Source organism: Nyctibius grandis, chromosome 21 (assembly GCF_013368605.1).
Source record: "Nyctibius grandis isolate bNycGra1 chromosome 21, bNycGra1.pri, whole genome shotgun sequence".
Classification (NCBI taxonomy): Eukaryota; Metazoa; Chordata; class Aves; order Nyctibiiformes; family Nyctibiidae; genus Nyctibius; species Nyctibius grandis.
This window is the reverse complement of record NC_090678.1, coordinates 6,358,601-6,377,636: the sequence shown is the minus strand read 5'-3', so window position 1 is coordinate 6,377,636 and position 19,036 is coordinate 6,358,601. Positions and strand designations below refer to the sequence as shown.

The 19,036-nt window shown below is 47.4% G+C and overlaps 1 protein-coding gene across 15 annotated transcripts in view; it reads right to left on the bottom strand.

The window, feature by feature from the left end:
* ZNF648 (zinc finger protein 648) overlaps positions 1-14,078 on the bottom strand; it is a 46,077-nt gene extending 31,999 nt beyond the window's left edge. For 7 of the 15 annotated variants that reach the window (XM_068416907.1, XM_068416909.1, XM_068416910.1 and 4 more), the window contains exons 1-4: positions 13,709-13,932; positions 11,214-11,287; positions 6,539-7,770; positions 4,606-4,678 (exon numbers count right to left, since the gene is read on the bottom strand). In XM_068416907.1, coding sequence (XP_068273008.1) covers positions 4,635-4,678; positions 6,539-7,658 — 1,164 coding nt within the window. In that variant the 5' untranslated portion in view covers positions 7,659-7,770; positions 11,214-11,287; positions 13,709-13,932 and the 3' untranslated portion in view covers positions 4,606-4,634. Of the gene's footprint in view, positions 1-4,605; positions 4,679-5,846; positions 7,771-8,884; positions 9,068-11,213; positions 11,288-13,708; positions 13,933-13,973 lie in introns of those variants that run through there. The other 8 variants (XM_068416900.1, XM_068416912.1, XM_068416913.1 and 5 more) reach the window with 8 other exon arrangements.
* Between the last annotated feature and the right edge of the window lie 4,958 nt (positions 14,079-19,036).

Below are 19,036 nucleotides of genomic sequence, written 5' to 3'. Positions count from 1 at the left end.
AGCATCCCCTTCCCTCACAAGATAAGCAGGTGAGGGATGAAGCCCAGAACCGCAGACAGTGTGTGCTGCTCCAGAGCCTGTATCGCTCTCCTTCAGCCTGTCCAACCTCCTGCAAGCAAGCTCTTCCAGGAAGGGGATGGGGACTGGTCTGGAAGAATAAGGAAGGCACATGCTAGGCTGACTCCATTTCCACTGCCAGGGGTGGTGGTCATGTTTTATAGGTCTGTACACAGTCAGTCAGCCAAATCTTTAGAAGACAGAAAAGTCACTTAAAACTCCTCCTCAAGGGTGTTTCCTGATGGGAGAAGCAAAAAACCAATTATAGCGAACTGTGAAATAAAAAGGAAGTCAGGTCAAAAGACAGGTGAGTGCACAAGGCACTCAGCAAGGCTCTGCACTGGAAATTGCTAAAAGCCCCCCAGAATTGCCTCCCCCTTTTGAGACGATGAATAAACCAGATCAAGTTACTTTCCTCACTCAGAGTTCACTGTCTTCCATCTCAATGGCAGCACGAAATCACATCAATTTGAGCGAGCACATCCAAAAAGAGAGCTGTCCTTGTGTCCAGTTTGGAGAGGAGCAGGGGTCTTTGATCTTGCTGCCTTAGTGGGTCAGACCTTTACAGCACCATTGCTGCCAGCACTACCCCCCTGCGCTTTGGGACGATGTCCCGCAGCACTGGGATGTTGCTTCTCGATTTCTCATTCTGCCCTTCAAGGTGGTAAAAACCTGCTGAAGAGCCAAGCCCTGGTCCCAGACCACCTGGCCATGCTGTGCTACTGAAGGCATGTAAATGTATCTGTAAGTGATGATATATAAATGTGCTTATAATAAATGTGCTTGTATTGGAATGGTATTGTAACTGCCAAGGGCTGTCCAGGCAGGGGGAGTCTGCCTTGGTTCACTCTTGCAGTGATTACTGTCTGATCATTACAAACTGGATGCTGTGTCATAGTATGTGAACAGTGAAGGAAATAATGTAGTTAAAATTGGGGATATTCTTTATGTTTACATGAACTCCCCAGTCCTGGAGCTATTTTAAAGCTGCTGTTATATCTCAAGTGAATACACTAGAAATAAATACTCTAATCTACTCATGTATGCCATGAACAGTCTAAAAGAAAATCTCTTGTGCTTTTAGCTGACATGTGCTGCTGTGGTCTTGAGCAAATCCAGGTATTTGTGCAGATGCATAGCGTATTCCAGTGTCTACTACTGTATGCAAGGACTATGCATCTGCACATGTTCAGAAGTGACGCAGGACAGGAGGTCTTGCAACTACTCACAGATGTCTTCCTGCAGGTATCCCTCGGGGTGAGTTTTGGTACGTGGGAAGCAAAGGCTGGTGTGAGGCTTCGCAGTAAGCGTGCAGGCAGCCTTGTCTCAGCAGGGGTTCCACCTGTGGGACCACAGTCACAAACACGGACCTCAGCCTTCTCCACGCACTGCACTTCCACGGGGTTGCACCGAACCACGTCACAGGGTACAGACTCTTCTCAATGCAAAAGGCAATGCCTTCTTCAGGCTCCTGGGGCAAACCATTTTGCACAGTCAGCAGACAGACGTCTACAAGCGAGTTCATCTTCTTTTTCAACAAGGTATGAATATGAAATCTAGCTAACAGCTGGTCCAAGAGCTCCTTAAATGCAAGTGCTAAGACACACATGCTAGCAATCTTCCTAAGAGGTCCCACAAGGAAGGTCAGTTAGATCACACTATAATCTTGGGGTCTGGAAGACTGAATGCTGCTTTGTTCCTTCTCCCAATTCCCTTTCCCAAACAATGAAAACAAGTCATCCATCACTCACACCACTTACCAAGCAAAAGTCTCCAGACCAAATCCTTTAACAACTGCTGACACCTCAGGTTTTAGTAACTCCTCTTTCTAAATCGCTGTCAACCCACCAGGCAATCCAAAAGAACCCGCTGAAGTCACTAAACCATCTCTGCCGACACCACCAGCAGTATTTTCAGGAGCAGAAAAAACGGTCAAAGTATCGAGGAAGAAGAAAATTAGCACAACCTCTTTCAAGCAGGAAAACAGAGGCTGGGCAAGCAGGTCAGCAAAACATACTGACTCTTTCGGGGTAAAATTTACCACACTCAACAAAGAACATCCCTGCACTGAGGAAGATGTTTCTTTTTAAGACATGCCAGGCAGTTATCGGGAATAGCTGTTAAATGGCAAGCTGGTGGCTAGGCTGCCTTCCTGTCACCTGTGCATGGCTCTGAGCCCAGGGACCTGCTCCTTAAGAGTCCCTTGCAGCCAACAAGACGCGTGCTGGTAGCTTGTACAGAAACAGACCTCCTCAGAACAAATCACTCCTCCCGCTTTCAGATTTGAATCATGTAAGCAGCAATTAAGAGAAAACCCTTAACGAGAGAAGGAGTTGATAGCTCTGATATTTTCTTCTGCAGATAAACAAGAGGAAAGCTATTACATGAACTGCAGGAGCACATTCATTTGAGCACACCCTCCTCTGGAGAACACCGTTCCCCTGTAGGAGAGGGCAGTTCGGCAGCACAGCCATCCTACAGTGAATTTACAGGTGGGCTGCGCTCTGGTGCAGAGACCTGTATCACCTGCTTCACGGGCTAGCTCCCATTCAGTGGCTGCTCTTTTAAGATGACTCTGACCTCGCACAGGCCCACCATTTTCTCACTCGTCAAAGCATCAGACGCAGCTGGGATCACCAAAATAAAAACATTGTTTTCCTTTCTACTTCCAGTATGTTATCCTAGTGAAATGCTATTCATCTGCTGTTCTGTTGGTGAGATCTCAGCCCCGGCTCGTTTTCAGTCTGTAAGAAGGAAAACTGCAGTGGCGCCTCCTTAAGCCAACAGAAACTTTACAAGATCAGAGGCAGATCATCACATGATGAAGCCTCACTTTAAATAAAAGCTGCCTGCTCCAGAGATTTCACTGCCCTTTGCTCAGACTAACTGACAAATGAGGGATTGCTTAGTGCTCCCTGTTTACATCAAAGACTCCTCTGCTTCAGACTCCTCCGCACCAGGAGAAGGCAAATAGTACAAGAGAAGAATGATGGTATGCAGAGGAGTAGAAAAACTGCACAGAAGTAGCTTTTCCTTTGTGCAAGGGGCTCTATCTATACTCCACAAGCACGGACGTATTTACCATGCAACACCTTTGTTAACAGGGTAAGAAAATAGCACTGTAGCTGCCAAGGACTGGCCGGTGATTCCAGGTCAGTGAGGGCCAGCAGTCTGCAGCGCAGAGCTAATCTAACCTCTTAGTCCTGAGACAATTTTCCTGTGATGGAAATGAGTTGGGCAGAAGCGATGTAGTGAGGGGACAGGGAAATTAGCAAAGAGCAAAGGGTAATTCTACATTCCACTGTTCACAAACACCACCCAGTGATCAGAAGTACTCACACAATCGGGATCCCCTGCCTAGCTCAGAGCTCCAGCCCTGTGCCTGTGTCCAAGTGCTTCCCGTAACGCCCTGGCAATGAGGGCCTGAGAGCAAGTCCTCTCCACAGCAGAGCATCAGAAGGAATGGGTTCTTCCATGGCCTTTGCAGACACAAACGAGCTAACAGATACACTGCCTACTCTGAACAAAGAAAAATGACTTCTGCTGAAACCACACACTTCAAAGCCTCTCTAATGAAGCAATGCTCTAGAGCAGGTGTATTGGCTCACTCTCTCTCCTCCTGTTTCAGCTACGTATCGTGACTGGCTGCGTCTGTTGTCGGCTATCAGCAACTCAGACTGACACCGTGAGAGTGTCAGGGCCTGGGAGAGATTTCCAAACCTTTATATTAAAAATGTAAAGCGCAAAAGTGACGATCTCTGGGTTAAATTAAGCTCCAAGGGATTTCCTGTAGCTTGCACAGGAGTTAGTGGAAGTTTCTTTGAAGAGGGTTCAACACCCTTTTCCCAGGAACTATCACACATTTTAATTACTCCTTTCACACATCCAAGCACTTTATATGCAAGTCAACCTTCCAGGCAAGTATCTTTTTAATAACCTTTTAGTTAAGCCTAGTAGCTTTAATTTCACCAACCATTTACTCTTGCCATTAAATAGATCTTTGTTCAAAACATTTTCAGCATTATGTTCTTACAGGTACAAATTCCACCAACCGCTAACACCAAAAAGCAGAATAACTAGACGTTCCCATTTACTGCAGCTATCTAAGCAGAACAGTCACACAACGTAAAGGTGCGCGTAGCGGTGCGGTTTAATTGGGTATTAAAACCCCCTCTAGCAAGAGCACCGCGTACCCGAGGGAGAAGCAGGATGCTGAAAAGGGGAGACTGCAGCTGACAACTTCAAAATGGGTTTAGAAGACGAGGGTGGGAACTTAATTTATGATAGCTTCTGGAACGGCTTTGTCACCTCGCTATCTGCCCTCTCTCCAGGTCATTTCAGACTGTGTTGAACAGCACGGTCCCCACTGAACAGCGTTGATGGCCTCTCTCTGCAGCTCATTTACCCACAGCCTCCTTTCAGACAGGATTTTTTCCATGCGAAGGTCTTTCCTCTTAAGAGAGGCTAGCAGCCCTCAGATAAGACCGACCCTTTGCTAGGGGGCCCCGTCAAAAGCCCTTCAGAAACCTAAAACCGTTCTGGAACTACCTGCAGAGGGGAGTTTGGAGAAGTCTCACTCACAGCTGTAGTGCAAGGTCCAGAGCCATCCCGGCAGAGATATCTGCGTAACAAAAGTACATCATTTCAGAGACAACATAACACAGCCCTAAGAAGTGAGATGCCGGTCAGTTCCCTGATTTGGAGACTTCTTTGAGGAATTACATTAAAAGGACCCACTAGTGAGGCTGGGAGAATTAGTCTCCCATTCACAATCAAGCTGAAGCGTTGCTTGATCGGAGCCAAGGACCTCGCACCAAACACTACAGTACCCACAACTGTAAAACACCTGCTCAGCTGCTGCGTGGATGCAAGGTGCTGAGCAGCCATCACCCACAAACAGCATCACATGTAGCTCAAGTTCTGAGACACGGAGCTTGGACTTCATAACTGCACAGAAATCCAGGGGAATGCAAGTGTCATTTTTTTACTCTATGAAATACGCAAACAAATGGTGCAATCTGTGCTTTACATTAAACAGCTTGGTAGTAAATGCAAAGGTACATTACCCTGAAGCTTTACTTTCACTCTGCTGCACAACTTCCTGCTGAAAAGGCAGAATGCGTTAGAAAGAAATTAGTGAAATTACAGCAGCTGGCAGGGGAAAGGAAGTAAAGCTTCCTGACATGGAAAGGAAATTAGGGCTGCAACTTAAGGACAAACTGGATGCTCCTACCACAGCGGTTAACAGCAGATTAAGTGTCACTATGAAGTTTTGAAGCTAAAAACCCCACTGCCATAACTGAGGCAGTACACACCTCTTTGGAAGCTACAGCCTTGGGGTATTTGGCAGCACCTGCCTGAGTCTGCAGGGCTAGTTTCTAAGGAAATTTTTATTCACTAATAATTTGAACCTAAATCAAAGTGAAGAGTCTAGCAGACACTTTGGGTAGTACTCAGACACGTCACAGAGCACACAACACGATTTTGTCATGAGAAGCTTCCTTACGTGAGGAAACGTTTAAATGGAGACGACTCCTGTACAATGAGTAGCAAAGGTGGCTTAAATTTGGTCTTTCTCCTGCTCTTTGACTTTTGTGTTCTCAATGTAATACTCAGCTGGACAGATTTAGAGTGCACGATTCCATCAGAGACACAAATGTATTCAAATCCCTCACCCCAAGAACATGCACTGCCATAGTGAAAATAAAACTCTCTTTCCATTATTCACAGACATTCACCTAACCACACGAAAGGGATGGGTACTCGCTTAGATAGAAACATTTACAAAATTCAGCTGGTAACTGTTGAGTTTATTAAGGAACTGGTTTGTGGTTGGTTTGTTTTGTTTTGTTTTTTTTTTTAAATAACCAACATGATACTTCCCTTCCAAATAAAAAAAAAGTAACAGAAAGAAAAACTCAGCAGAATATAAGGAGAGAAGGGATAGAGGGACAACTCTGTACTGTTTGGACTTAGCAAAGACCTATAACAACAGTTCTCTAAACCCAGTGCCAAAGAGCCATCACACTCGAGAGGGCAGGGCCAATTTATCCAGTGACCAAGACTGCAGAGAGAAGTCCCATAGCTCGTGCATCCTTGCAAAAAGCTCAAGCTGATGCATCATCAGTTCAGCGAACTGAGACAGTGCTAGTACATGTGAGTGATTTCAGTCTTCACAAGTCTCACATTTCGTTACTCAGTGGTAATTAGGTTATTTTTTCATACAAAGGCAGTTTAAAGCCAGTGAGTGCAATCTCTATCAGTACAAGTTCCAGAGATCCCCGTGATGTAGCGTTCCCTATCAGCCACTGCTGGGAAATGGGTCTGGACTGGTCAGAGCGCATGCAGTGGAGTGCTTTCTCCAGCCCAGCTGAACAGGCCTTGTTCAGGTAAGAAGCAACCAAGGAGACCACAATCACAAGCGAGCTTAAGAATTAAGATTTGTCCAATTTGTGTGTGCGCTCATGCCTCCGTAGGGTACCTGACTCGGTGAAGGAATGACCACAGTAATTGCAAGAGTAGGGCTTCTCTCCAGTATGGATGCGGTGATGGCGCTGGAGCGATGCCAGCCGGGTGAACGTCCCTCCACACTCCTCGCAATAGAAGGGCCGCTCCCCACAGTGAGTCTGCTGGTGCCTTTTCAGCCTGAGCAGCTGGACGAATGCCATGCCACATTCCTGACACTTATAGGGCTTGCCTTCCCGGTGGGTCACCTTGTGTTTGGAAAGCAGGTTAGGCTTATCGAAACCTTTGCCACACGTTGGACAGGCATAAGGTTTATAGTCGCCTTCCTCAGACTTCTGGTTTTCTGCACAAGGCTGATCAGTATACTCAACAGTCTGCTGGCTACGGTGCACTATCGACCACGGGTTCCTAGCCATGCCGTTTCCCAAGATCACCATGGAGCGCTCTATCTTGTGCACGTTGCGTAGGTGCCTCCAGACATCGGCCGTGCGAATGAAACCCTTGTCACACTCTGGACATTTGTGAGGCCGGTCACTAGAATGAATGAGCTTGTGCATTCGCAGATTTGCCGCGCGGAAGAACTCTTTGGCACAGACTGGACATCGGTACAGGTTTTCCACAAGGTGAGTTCGCTTATGTTCCTGCAGCTCGCTCGTACCCTGGAAAGAGGAACCACACTTCTTGCACCGATACGGCAAAGCTTCCCCGGAGACAGGCTCCAGGTCCTCATCAGACACGTCAGCAAGAATGGTATTTTCATTATCGTCACGTACTCTTCTCCGTGGTTTCTTGGACCGCTCAGAGGAACAGAGCTCTAAATCTTTATCTTCACCCTGTAGGTCAAAGTTGGTACTGGAGGGGACAAACACCCCAGCAGTACTCTCACCTCGCTTCTGGTAGTAGGTCTCATAGGTTTCTTTATCTTCACACTGCAACTCTGCAGGAAGCTCCTGCTTACCTGAAGGTCCAGCAGAGTTATGAGGAGGACTGCATGTCTGCGAGTAATTCATGTCTACCTCCTTCTGAAGGCTAGATGTGTAGCCCACCTGCTTAGTGGGCTTTCTGGAATAATTTGAATGCTTCTCACCTGTGTCACAAATGTTATTCTCAGAGTCCCAGTCCACATTGCCATCCATCCTCTGAGGCGTACACTGTGTTCATCTGCAGCTCATCGATGATGCGCATACCAAGAGCTTCAGGGCTTTCATGGTAAGTCCATCTCATTCTCAGCTCTCTTTACTGTCCTCCCTAGAAAACAAAACACCCATTTCATCAGTGATTTTTCTGATATTAACAGGAGCATCAGTCACAAAGTGTTTTCTTTCAGAAACTAGTTAGATAATGCAGTGAGACGCAGAAACTGTGTCAGTCAAACAGCCAAACACAGAAGCAACATATGGAAGGGAGGTCTGGAGAGCTCGGGAGCACCTTTGGCCTCCCATCCTGACCAGCATTACTGTAACTGTCCTGAGGATATTTGGGGTCCCCGTGCCACTACCAGCTAGCACCATGCAAAGAAGACATATGCAAGGAAAGGCATGAAAGAGCTGTCCAGAAAGCTTAATAATCGTCCTCACAGGCTTCAAAGCACAGCTAGAAATCCTCCAGAGCTGGCCCACTGGAACAGCTTCAAATTCTCTGGGTAAACTCCCTTCGCAGACCAGCTTCACGAGCAGAAAATATGCACAATGCTAATTGGTCAGAAATACCCGTCTGAGTCACAAACTTTCTCGTGAAGAAGATGTTTTCTTTTATGCCACACCAACGCATGGATTCGCAAGAGGTTTTCTAGATTTGTCCCAGCAGCCTCTGTTGACAGCAGCTCCACAGGGAGCTTTCGCTCACCTGGTTTAAACCTGCATTCACACTGAATTGCTAGTGTAAGCTCAGAAAATGCATTTTTCCCATCCTGATGGATACCTTGGCTGCTCCTCCAACCCCCACCCTCTCCTTCACGCCCACGTTTCATATCCCCTTCACTCCCACTGTTTCTTTACTTCCTCTTAACTGCTTTTGTCTGGGTAAGATTTCTCTGAATAGATATATAAACACACATATCTGTAAAAATGTACATATTTCTGTATTTCCACGTGTACATAAAGCTTGTCTATTTAGTTTCAGTAGGTTTAAGTAGTTATAAAGGCACTATAGCAACATGCGTTAAGGGAAAGGTCTTATTCACATCCCAGGCCAGCTTTGAGACACAAGCTGTGCTTTCTTCTGCTGTGATACAGAAAACAAGCCTGAATTAGTCTTCCTCACTAGGCACTGCCTGGGACAGAATGGCTCAAGTCACCCCCCCAGCTTCAGCTGTCCCCATTAATTTAATAACGTGTGCGTAAGGACAGGGTCTGTTCCTCACCTCCCGCGAGGGGCTGAGCACCCCCAGCAGCACACCGCTGGCTCCCCAGCTGCCTTATCTGCCTTTTCCTTTGTTGGAGAGAAAACTTTGCGAGGGAGGCCAGCGCTGCTTGGCTTCAGCAAATTCCCTGGCAAAGGCCTGCCCGGTTTCCATAAGGGGAGGATATTTAAATCACGATGAAGGCTTAAAAATAATGAATAAAAATTAATTAAAAGAAAGAATTTATTTTTTTTTTGCTGCAGGCAGAATGAAGCCCCACTTTCCCTCGTGGCGCAGGGGCCTGTCCCACCCCCACAACCCCCAGCCCCGCTGGGCAGGGGTGGGCCGGGACCCCCCCTCTCGGCTCCGGCGCCCGTTTGAGGTGCGGAGAAGCTCGCCTGAAGCCCCAGCGCTGCGGGGCCCTGGAGCCTTCTCCCCAGCTCCAGCCTGCAGCAAGTCACTGGTGTTTTTTCCTTTTTCCTCTGCAATGGCAATAACTGTGCAAATTCCCACAGAAGTTTGGTGGCGACTGGATTCACGTTCAGGCTCTGCTGTTTTAAGGAAGGCTCCCTCCATGTCTCCAACTTCTGTGCCTCACTTCCAACTTTAATGAGCGTTTCTCCATGCTGAGCACCCAGAACTACACTCGGTATCTCCAGCGAGGTCTCACCAGGGCCTTTCACAGCAGCACTATTTCCTTATTCCTAGTGGAAGTCCTCTGCCCGACACATCCTCAGATCCCCTTTGCCTTTTTTCAAAGCCACAGTACAATCACAGTCCATAGGCGTTCTCAAGCCCCTCTCCTTCATCCCTTATAGCTGATAACCCACCAATTTGAAGCAAAATGTTCCTTATTTCCCCTCCGCCATCTCTAGAAGACTTCGCGTTCTTCTGTGGCTCTGCAGCCCTCCCTCCTGTTCACACTCCCTGTCCGCACATTTCATTCCCACAAGTCCATTTTCACATTCCCATCATTAACGTTACTGTTCAACAGGAGCCATCCAAACTCCAACCCCGCAGGAGCACTGTTGGGAACCTCCCAACAGCTTCTGTTCAACTACAGCCAGTGGTCCCTGACCCAGTCCCCTCAGCGCTCTGCATTTGTCCCCTCCCGTTACCATACTGACCAGTTCTGTGCTTCCTGCAGTCGAAACTACTCTCCAACATCACCGTGTAACCTCACAGAGATTGCTCCTGCTCCTGACACTGCAGTTATGTTGCACACTGGACAGCTATCTCGCTGTCTTAACAAAACTCTCACTTTTGCAAACGGGCTTCTACAATTAACAGCAAATACAGAACTGATATTAAAAATGAACAAGAGCATCCATTACTAGCATGCAAAAATGGAATATAAAAATGCTTCAAGTTCTGCTTTTTTGTGATCTCACAGATCTCTCTAGAAATAAAATGAAACCAGAAACTACTCTGCTGGGAGTTGAAGGTGAGGAAAAGAAACGTACCTACTCCTTTCACACAGAAAAGTGAGCTACTTTTGAGAGCACAGGAAGCAGAAGTTCAGTTTCTTCAGATTAGGCAGTTAAAATATAAATTAGCAACATTCCTTTAACGACAGTCCTTGAATCCATGAGAAACCCACATGCTGCTTAGTATGGCGAACCTTGCAGGAAAAGAACCGTCACTCCAATTCTCACAAACTAGGAAAAAACCCTCAGATGATTTTCATTATTTTTATTATAATTTTTCCAAATTTCAGATTCTTAGACGTTTCTTACTGCAATGCAGTAGCTGGGCAGCGTGAAGGCTTTCTTCCACATCTCTTTTTGACTCCAACCTGATACAGTGGCAGCATTTCCTCTTGCAGCTGCCAAGGAAAGGCGTAACGCCAGCAAACAATGGTCTTCCTCACAGGGACCATGAAGGAAATAATCAAAGCATCTCCAGAGATGGGCTCCAGGTCCTCCTCATCCTCCTCCTCCTCAAAAGCATCAACATGAATGATGCTTTCATCATCCTCATTAATTTATCCCTTCTTGAGGTTCCTCAGAGTGTTCAAAGGAAAAGCATTCTAAATATATGAATATATAACACGCCACAGGTCAAAGTTGGTGGGTTGCCTGAATTACACTTCTGATAGTAAGTTTCAGTTTCTCCTCTTCTTCGCACTGCAGTTCTATATGGATTTTTTGTTGGACTGAAGGTCTAGCAGGATGCACCCAGGACTAGATGGTGGTGAGTAATCTTCCTCCACCTCCAGCTGCAGGCTGGCTTTGCAGCTCACCCTTTCTGAGGCTTGTCTGGAACCACCTGAGTGTTCCTCACCTGTGTGACAACTGTCATTAACAGAAACCAAGTCTACCTCCATCCTATAGTATCATATAGTGCTTACTTGTTAGTAATTGTGGAGACAGGAAGTACAAATTCCTGTGACCTCTCATGGTTGGCTCCTTTCCTGTCAGCTTCCTTGGAAAAGAAACAAGAGTTTCATTATCTGCCAGGCAAAGTTAGCATTTAAGATGTCAGTTTAATTGAAAATACTTTAGCAGTAATAAATAACAGAACACTCCAAATGGTGTCTCAAGGGTTAGATCAAGGACCCAGGGCAACTCTATTCAGTGCACTGTGTTTCTGTTGTCAGTCCGAGATGAGACAGAAAAGGGCTTCTATGGCAAGGTAATAAAAGCATGTACACACCCCACCACTAAGACCAACAAAAGTGTGAACACACTCATAAAATCATAAGCACAGTCCCAAAACTAGCCTCTTGCTTTTGGTAATGAGGAACAGGCCACTCCACTAATGTTTCCCTTTTAACCTAAAATCACAAACAAAATTTGGAGGTCTTATCTCATGTACATTGGTCTTCAGATGAATATACTTAGCTCTATCAAGTGCCACATATTTTAATTTTTCCCCCTATTACCGAGGTATTTAAAATGTATTCTGCCTTCTATTTCATATGTTGCATTTATAAGCACATGATTTCATTCAATTCTGCATTCGAAGTCTTTCCATCAGCCTTGATGAGTTACTCCAGCACACACAAAAAATAAGCTGTAATCCTCAAGGAGAAGGCACAAAAATAAGTGAACATCCATCTCTTTACAATATATGATTCCTATTAAAATTACATTATTGGTGCTTTGTACCCATCCTACATTTATATTCCCAACACACATATACAGATGCCAAACCCTTCTTTTTATTTATGCTACTTCACTTTTACGTGTTTTAAATGTGAAGAGTCTGTCAGGACAGATGAGACAGATGAGTAACTAATCTACTTGTCAGATCAGCTTTGGAGTCTAGAGATTAGACTCTACACTCCCAAGCTTCTGTTAAATTCACTAAAAAGTGCAAACTTGCTTGCTGTCACAATGGGAGCGTAATATATTTTACAAAGGGTTTAAAAATCACATCCCATCAAATTTGAATTTTTATTGGCCATAAAGGTTTCTCCCCTGACATCTGGCTACTTCGTTTCAGGACTGCCATAAACACTTCAAACATCCGAGAGCTTCAGACTCTTCTACATAAAACAAACATAAAAAAGACCCACAACCAAGTTTCCTTCTTAGGAGGAGCTGAATTCAGAGGGACTTAACTGATATGTGGCTGAAGCTTGAACTTTTAACCCCCCAGAGCAAAGCCAGGCTCCCTTTAGCACACTGAACTGCGGTGAAGAACTAGCAACAGCTGTTCACTGTTAGAGACACTGAATTTTGCAAGACCACCACCACAGCACCCACCACCAAGTGCTCTCCTCCCAAAGCTGATTACACCACATGCAATGTGCTACAGCCACAGAGAGGGACAGTGAGCAGCAGCACCCTGCTGAGAGTGCGATTAAATGAAGGTTCAGGATCTCTGACGCTGTCCTCTCTCAAATCACCTGGAGTAAGGAATCGTTCCACTACCCATAGCCAGCTCCAGCCTATTATTGTAATATGCTTTTTTCTGTGAAGCTTGCCGGGATCTTCTAGGTCTTTGGGCCCCATTCAACTGGCATCTCATCAACAAGGCATTCAGGAGAAACGACCGCACTGAGAAAACAAGTCCTAACTACAGCGAAAGTCACAGTTACAAAATCTAGAGTCAAGCTGCAAAGAACATGGAAAAATTACTAGAAGAAAACTAGGTGAGGACTGCAAAAAGCACGTTAGTCAAGTAATAAGTTTCTGGCATGTTCTTCTCTCTCAAACTTAGAATCACAGACTGGTTTGGGTTGGAAGGGACCTTAAAGACCATCTAGTTCCAACCCCCCTGCCATGGGCAGGGACACCTTCCACTAGACCAGGTTGCTCTAAGCCCCATCCAACCTGGCCTTGAACACTGCCAGGGAGGGGGCAGCCACAGCTTCTCTGGGCAACCTGGGCCAGTGTCTCACCACCCTCACAGCAAAGAATTTCTTCCTAATAACTTCCTAACTTGCATTTTCCTTTGCACGCATCGATTTAGATTGCCAACAAACTTCTATGCGAAACTCCTGGGTGATTTTGCTAACATCCGCAGCCCGATTCCGACAGCTCAATTCCAGCGCTGGCCAAGCAAGACTGTAAAGGAGTCTGCACACCAATAACCTGACCCTTCTGGTGCAGGGCAGAAGGTGTGTATGCAAGAACATCCACACCCTATGGCTTCCTGCAACGACGGGCTCTGGTTTTAGAGGAGATGTATGTTATCTGCACACGTACCTTATACACAAACGCATGCACGAGCTTGTTAGGAGCTAAAGGAGAAACCTCCACCTGCTGAACAGTTCTCTCAATACCCTTAAAATCTGTACTCATTTTAGTGTAACTCTTGGATTAAGAGGTTAGCTCAGAAAAGCATTTGATAATCTATTCAAATAACCATTCAGCATAAAAGATTTTTATGGAGTACCTGATGAGGCGGGAGACATTTTTAGTGGTTCCCCAGGAACACAGACTCTCTCTGGGAGTTCCGTTATGGATTAAATCGGAAACGGGGCGAGCAGCTCCGACGGAACCGCGGCACTTCCCCCGAGCGTCCCCAGAACAGCCCTCTCCCCCCTCGGGCCTCCCGGGGCAGGAGGACCACGGACGGGCGGGAAGCTCACACTGCCCGCGGCCCGGCCCGGCCCGGCCCTCCCCTCAGCAGTCCCCGCCGCCCGCCCGCCCTCCCTCACCGTGCGCGGCGGGGCGGCCGCGGCGGGGCCGTGCCGGGCGGTGCGCTGCCCTCCGGCGGCCCCAGCCCCGCGGGCGGAACGGCGGCGGCGGTGGCCCCAGCAGCGCTCAGAGCCCCGCCCGGCCGCCGGCCGCCATCTTAGGCGGGACCATCTCTAGGGAGGGGTAAATAAAGCGCCCCCGCTGATGACGGGCCTGTGGCCCCGCCCCGGCCTGACGGACAGCTGTCGCCACCAATCGGCGGCCGTCTGGGACACCCAGAGACCGGCCCCTGTCACACCTCCCGTGTGACTGACACCGCCAGGCACCGCCCCTCCCCTGTGACTGACACCGCCAGGCACGGCCCCTGTCTCACCTCCCCTGTGACTGACACCGCCAGGCACCGCCCCCGTCACACCTCCCCTGTGACTGACACCGCCAGGCACCGCCCCTGTTACACCCCCGGCGTGACTGACACAGCCAGAGGCCGTCCTCCATCACACCCCCAGTGTGACTGACACAGCCAGGGACTGCCCCTGTCACGCTCCCAGTGTGACTGACACCCAGCCACCAGTCACTGTTATTCCCCCAGTTTGACTGATACAGCCAGACGCCAGCCCCCGTCACACCCCCAGTGTGACTGACATCTGGAGACCAGCTGCTGTCACACCCCCAGTGGGACGACACAGGCAGAGGACCTGCCCCTGTCACACCCCCAGTGTGACTGACACAGACAGGGACCGCCCCACCACACCCCCAGTGTGACTGACACAGACAGGGACCAGCCTCGTCACACCCCCAGTGTGACTGACACTGCCAGGGACAGCCCCACCAGACCCCCAGTGTGACTGACACTGTCAGGGACCAGCCTCGTCACACCCCCAGTGTGACTGAGACCCTGAGCCTGCCCTGCTGTCACACACACACCTGCGTGACTGACAGCCAGGGACCAACACCCGCTTCACCCCCCAATGCAACTGACACGCTGAGACCACCCCTGTCCCCCGACACATCACACGCCCATGAAGCTGACACAACCACCCCCAGTGAGACCGTCACTCAGAGACCAGCCCTTGTCACCTCCCCATCAGGCCTGACACAGGCAGAGTCCAGCTCCCTCAGCGTGGCTGACACACCCTTACACAGCTGTAGTGTGACTGACACCCAGGGCAACCCCCCCAGTTGGCACCCTGTACGCAGGCCCAGAAAAACCCGATGGCAAATGATACCAGCATGCCTACCACTCCCCCAGTATGCCTGACGGGCATCAGTCGCCTGTCACAGCCCCTCACGGCCATGATGTCCTCCCTCCTCGCACAGCTGGAGAGCCCAGGCCACCTCCCTCCGTGGGGCTGAGGAAGCCAGAGAGCAGCCTCTGCTTATAGGAGTCCTGAAGATCCCAAAAAACCACACCAGGAGACAGCATCGCTGTGCTTACAGGAGGAGCAGACTGTTCTGTAGGGTCCTTAGCCATGGAAAACGCCTCGTCAGAGCATAAAGGACCCCAAGACGAATAGAAGTGCCCTATCTCCGTTATGTGTTCAAGCCCACCTGCTCAATCCTTCTCTGAAACACAGCTGTGAGATGGGAAGGATATCTGTCTGCTGGAGGTCTTTAAAATAAACACTTAAATGCTCACAAATTCCTCAGCTACCAGGTGAAAATCATTGACACGCAACTGTAACCAGGGTTAGGGATGCTGAAGCTCGGTGTGACACAGCTACTTTTCCTGTACCTCATCCCAATTTCATGCTGCCAACCTGCATCCCAGCTTCTCAAGATTCCCCCCCGGCCCCCGCAAGAGTCTTACATGGGTTCAACAATTCTAGGGACATCTTGTTCCTAATCAAAAATCACGGCATTTGGAAGACTGAACACTCTCCTGGGTACATTGGTTCCACCAGTTCATCAGTACAGCCTTCATCATTGCTGTCACACACGGTCAACGCAAAGTTTTTCATATAAAATCTTCCAGCTGTACATTAACACACGATTTTTAACAACGCAGCATGCCTGGATACAGCGTGGAGCTCCGACGGCAGAAACCATGCCCCCCCTAGCCAGGGTCTGCCATGCCTGTTGCGTGCTGTGATTTATTCTCAAACCAGCTGAGCTGCCCACAGACAAGGGAAAAATGCCTGCGTGAGTGCCCAGTGTATATGAGCAATCCCCTAAATACACGAGCTACATGGGAGAAGCCTCTGGATCCAGGACTCTCTGCTAAATCAAGTCAGGGGTATGATTGCTATGCAGATGAGCTGTCATCTCGGCTCCCACGCAAGAGTGTCTCCAAAGGAACCTACACCTACTGCAAATATCCTGCAGCATATGGACATTTATAGGTCAACCTGGGAACAGGGAGAGTAATGACTGTCCTAAAAAAGCAGGATCTCAAATAATTTTCCAATGTTATTTTGGCAAAGGCAGACAGGGAACAGGCTGAATTATACATACCTGAGAGCCATTAGAAAATGTCAGATCGCCTCTAAAATGCATTAGAAGAAAGAAAAAAAATGCCTCCAGCTTTCTTGTGCAGGAAGAGAATGCAGTATGTAAATAAGATTCCCTAATAAAAGTCAGCACTGGTATGACTTCGCAAACATATTCTAACCCCCTGTTGTGATGGGGACAGAGTCTGGGGTCTCATCGTAACAGCCAGAAATGTCATCAGGCTGAAACTCTGACAGAGGAGTTGCGCTTCCATTGCAGGAGCAACCGTGATGTATAACCCAGGAACTCCTCCCGTAACAATTTCAGAGCAAACCCAGAATATTTGTTACCCTTCTTGAAACTGAGCTGGAAAAAAAAAAAAACAAACCTTCTGGTGCCAGCTCTATGAAAACAACATGTGTCTTGACAGCATAGTGCTAGATGATTTAAAAATTAAGACCAACCAACACTGCAAAGTTCTAGGCATTGGGGGAGGAAGGGGACTGGCAGACCCCGAAGCCTGGTTGTATTTCCAAACTCTCAGCGTTCACCTCCGGCATGTACCTGCCACATCTCCCAGATGTACACACCATCCTAAGTATATTTTTCCAAAGCTTCAGCCTCTGAAAACAGCCAAACCCTCTGTTGACTGACACTTCTGTTGGAGAGCTGAGATTCCTATTATCAGCACCAGAGTGAGTTCAAGGAGGGAGCTGTCTTTTTTCCTTTTTTTTTTTTTGTAAATTTGGATGTTGCACATTTTAAAACAAAACGTTTTACTTAAAACATCAGCACGTCGGTTCATAATTGCAGAGTGGGGAAGAGGAGCATGTCAGTAGTTGAAAAAACATTGAACTTGCAGGGAAGTGACTGAAGCGTTTGCACAGAAGGGGGCAAATGGAGATAAGACAGGCAGTCTGCTCGCGTTCAGCTGTCGGGAAACTCGTACAGCAGAGACTTACTTACCCTTTGTAAGAGAAGCAAGAGGAAAAAAAATAAAAATGATAGAAACACCTGCTTTCCCTTCTCTCCTGTGTGTGCAAACACTCATTAGGTGAATTATTGGACCACAGCTTGACCAGCTTGGAGACAGTCCCTATGACCGAGATGCCTGTCTTTGCACAGTTGTATGAATGCCTTTTCATTTGGCTCCTTCTTCATTTTCTTTGTGGTAATCTCCTGGAAGAGTCAAGACATAAACATCCCTTGCCAATAGGCAACTATTGAGCCCAGACTGGCCATTTTTTTAGCCACTGCAGTCTGTCATCTCCCGTGAAAGAGAAACTTGGAGTGAAAATGGTCGTGTGGGACTGGGTACACTCAGGGCAGCAGAGCTTTGCCTTCAGCCCTGTAAACACTCCATAAGAGCTTTTCTCTGAGAGGGAGCTGAATCTGTACTGCCCACAGCTACCGACTGCATGAGAAGGACGCCCAACTTGTATTAAACACACAAACATCCCAGCAAAACCCCTCTAGCCTATGAGGAACAAAAAAATCTGGTTTGATTTGCATTTAGCAGCCTTCCCAACCTGGAGTCTATTAAACGCAGTATCATCTTCTTACACCAGGGAGATATCACAAAACGCTTACCTGAAATAGAGGCGTCTATTCTCTCTCTCCTACCTATATCTGGTAGGAAAACAAGCTTAACATTTAAAACTGTCTGCGAGATGGGAGCAAACGAAGTCCTGAATGAGTGCAGAAGGAACAGAACGTAATAAAACTAAACAGGTAATCACTGAGGGATTATCTGGAGACACAGGCTAATGCCAAACAAACCAGGAGAGAGAGCTTAAAAATAACCGATAACCGAAGCACTGCTCCTGCACAGAGCACGGTGACAGCCATTCTCATTCTTGACACCTCTGTATTTGCTTTTTTTGAAACGCTGCAGTTATTCAAATTATAAAACATCACTTGCATGAATCCAGCTAACATTATTCACGTCATTTTGCACATAGACGCTCTACAAGTGCCTCTGTGACTTCGCACAGAAAGTAGCCTTACTTTATCTAAAGCTTGCCAAGTAAAATACAAGTTGTCCTACTTTTTTTTTCCCAGAGAAATGAAACTTGAGCTAATGAATTAGAAAATGTAAAATGATTGGAAAACAACTGGAAAAAAGAGGTTAAAATAGTTATTCTTGTTCAGCTGAAGTACCTATTGGTTATCTGTCCTAGATTTAATTAGCGAAAATCACAAAGATTGGCTAGCTCAGGACAAAATTTCTGACCTGAGCCAATTCCATCTTTGACAGGATAAAATACCGCTGCTTAGAAGAGCTAGCTGAACACTACCTACGGAGCGTGCATGCTGATGAGCTTTCAGAGGGGAAAGGGCTTTACAAACCCAGCCCCACCTTGAGGAAACACATCTGAGACATTCCACATGCGCGAGGAGTGATCAGGGCACAGCCTGGGTGCCTTTGGGTCCAATTCTGGCTGCTGTATCCTTTGGGGTGACTTTTAAACTGAAGGATCACGGGCAACGCAGAGCAGCCAACACAATCAAAGGCACTGTCAGAGGTAATAACGTCAAGATTCCCAAACCACTTATAAGTACATGGTATCCATATAAAAATTAATGACCCATTGACTGCAAACAGCAAAGTACAAGGCAAAACCAGATTTGTTGATGTATCTACTTGCCATTTGCT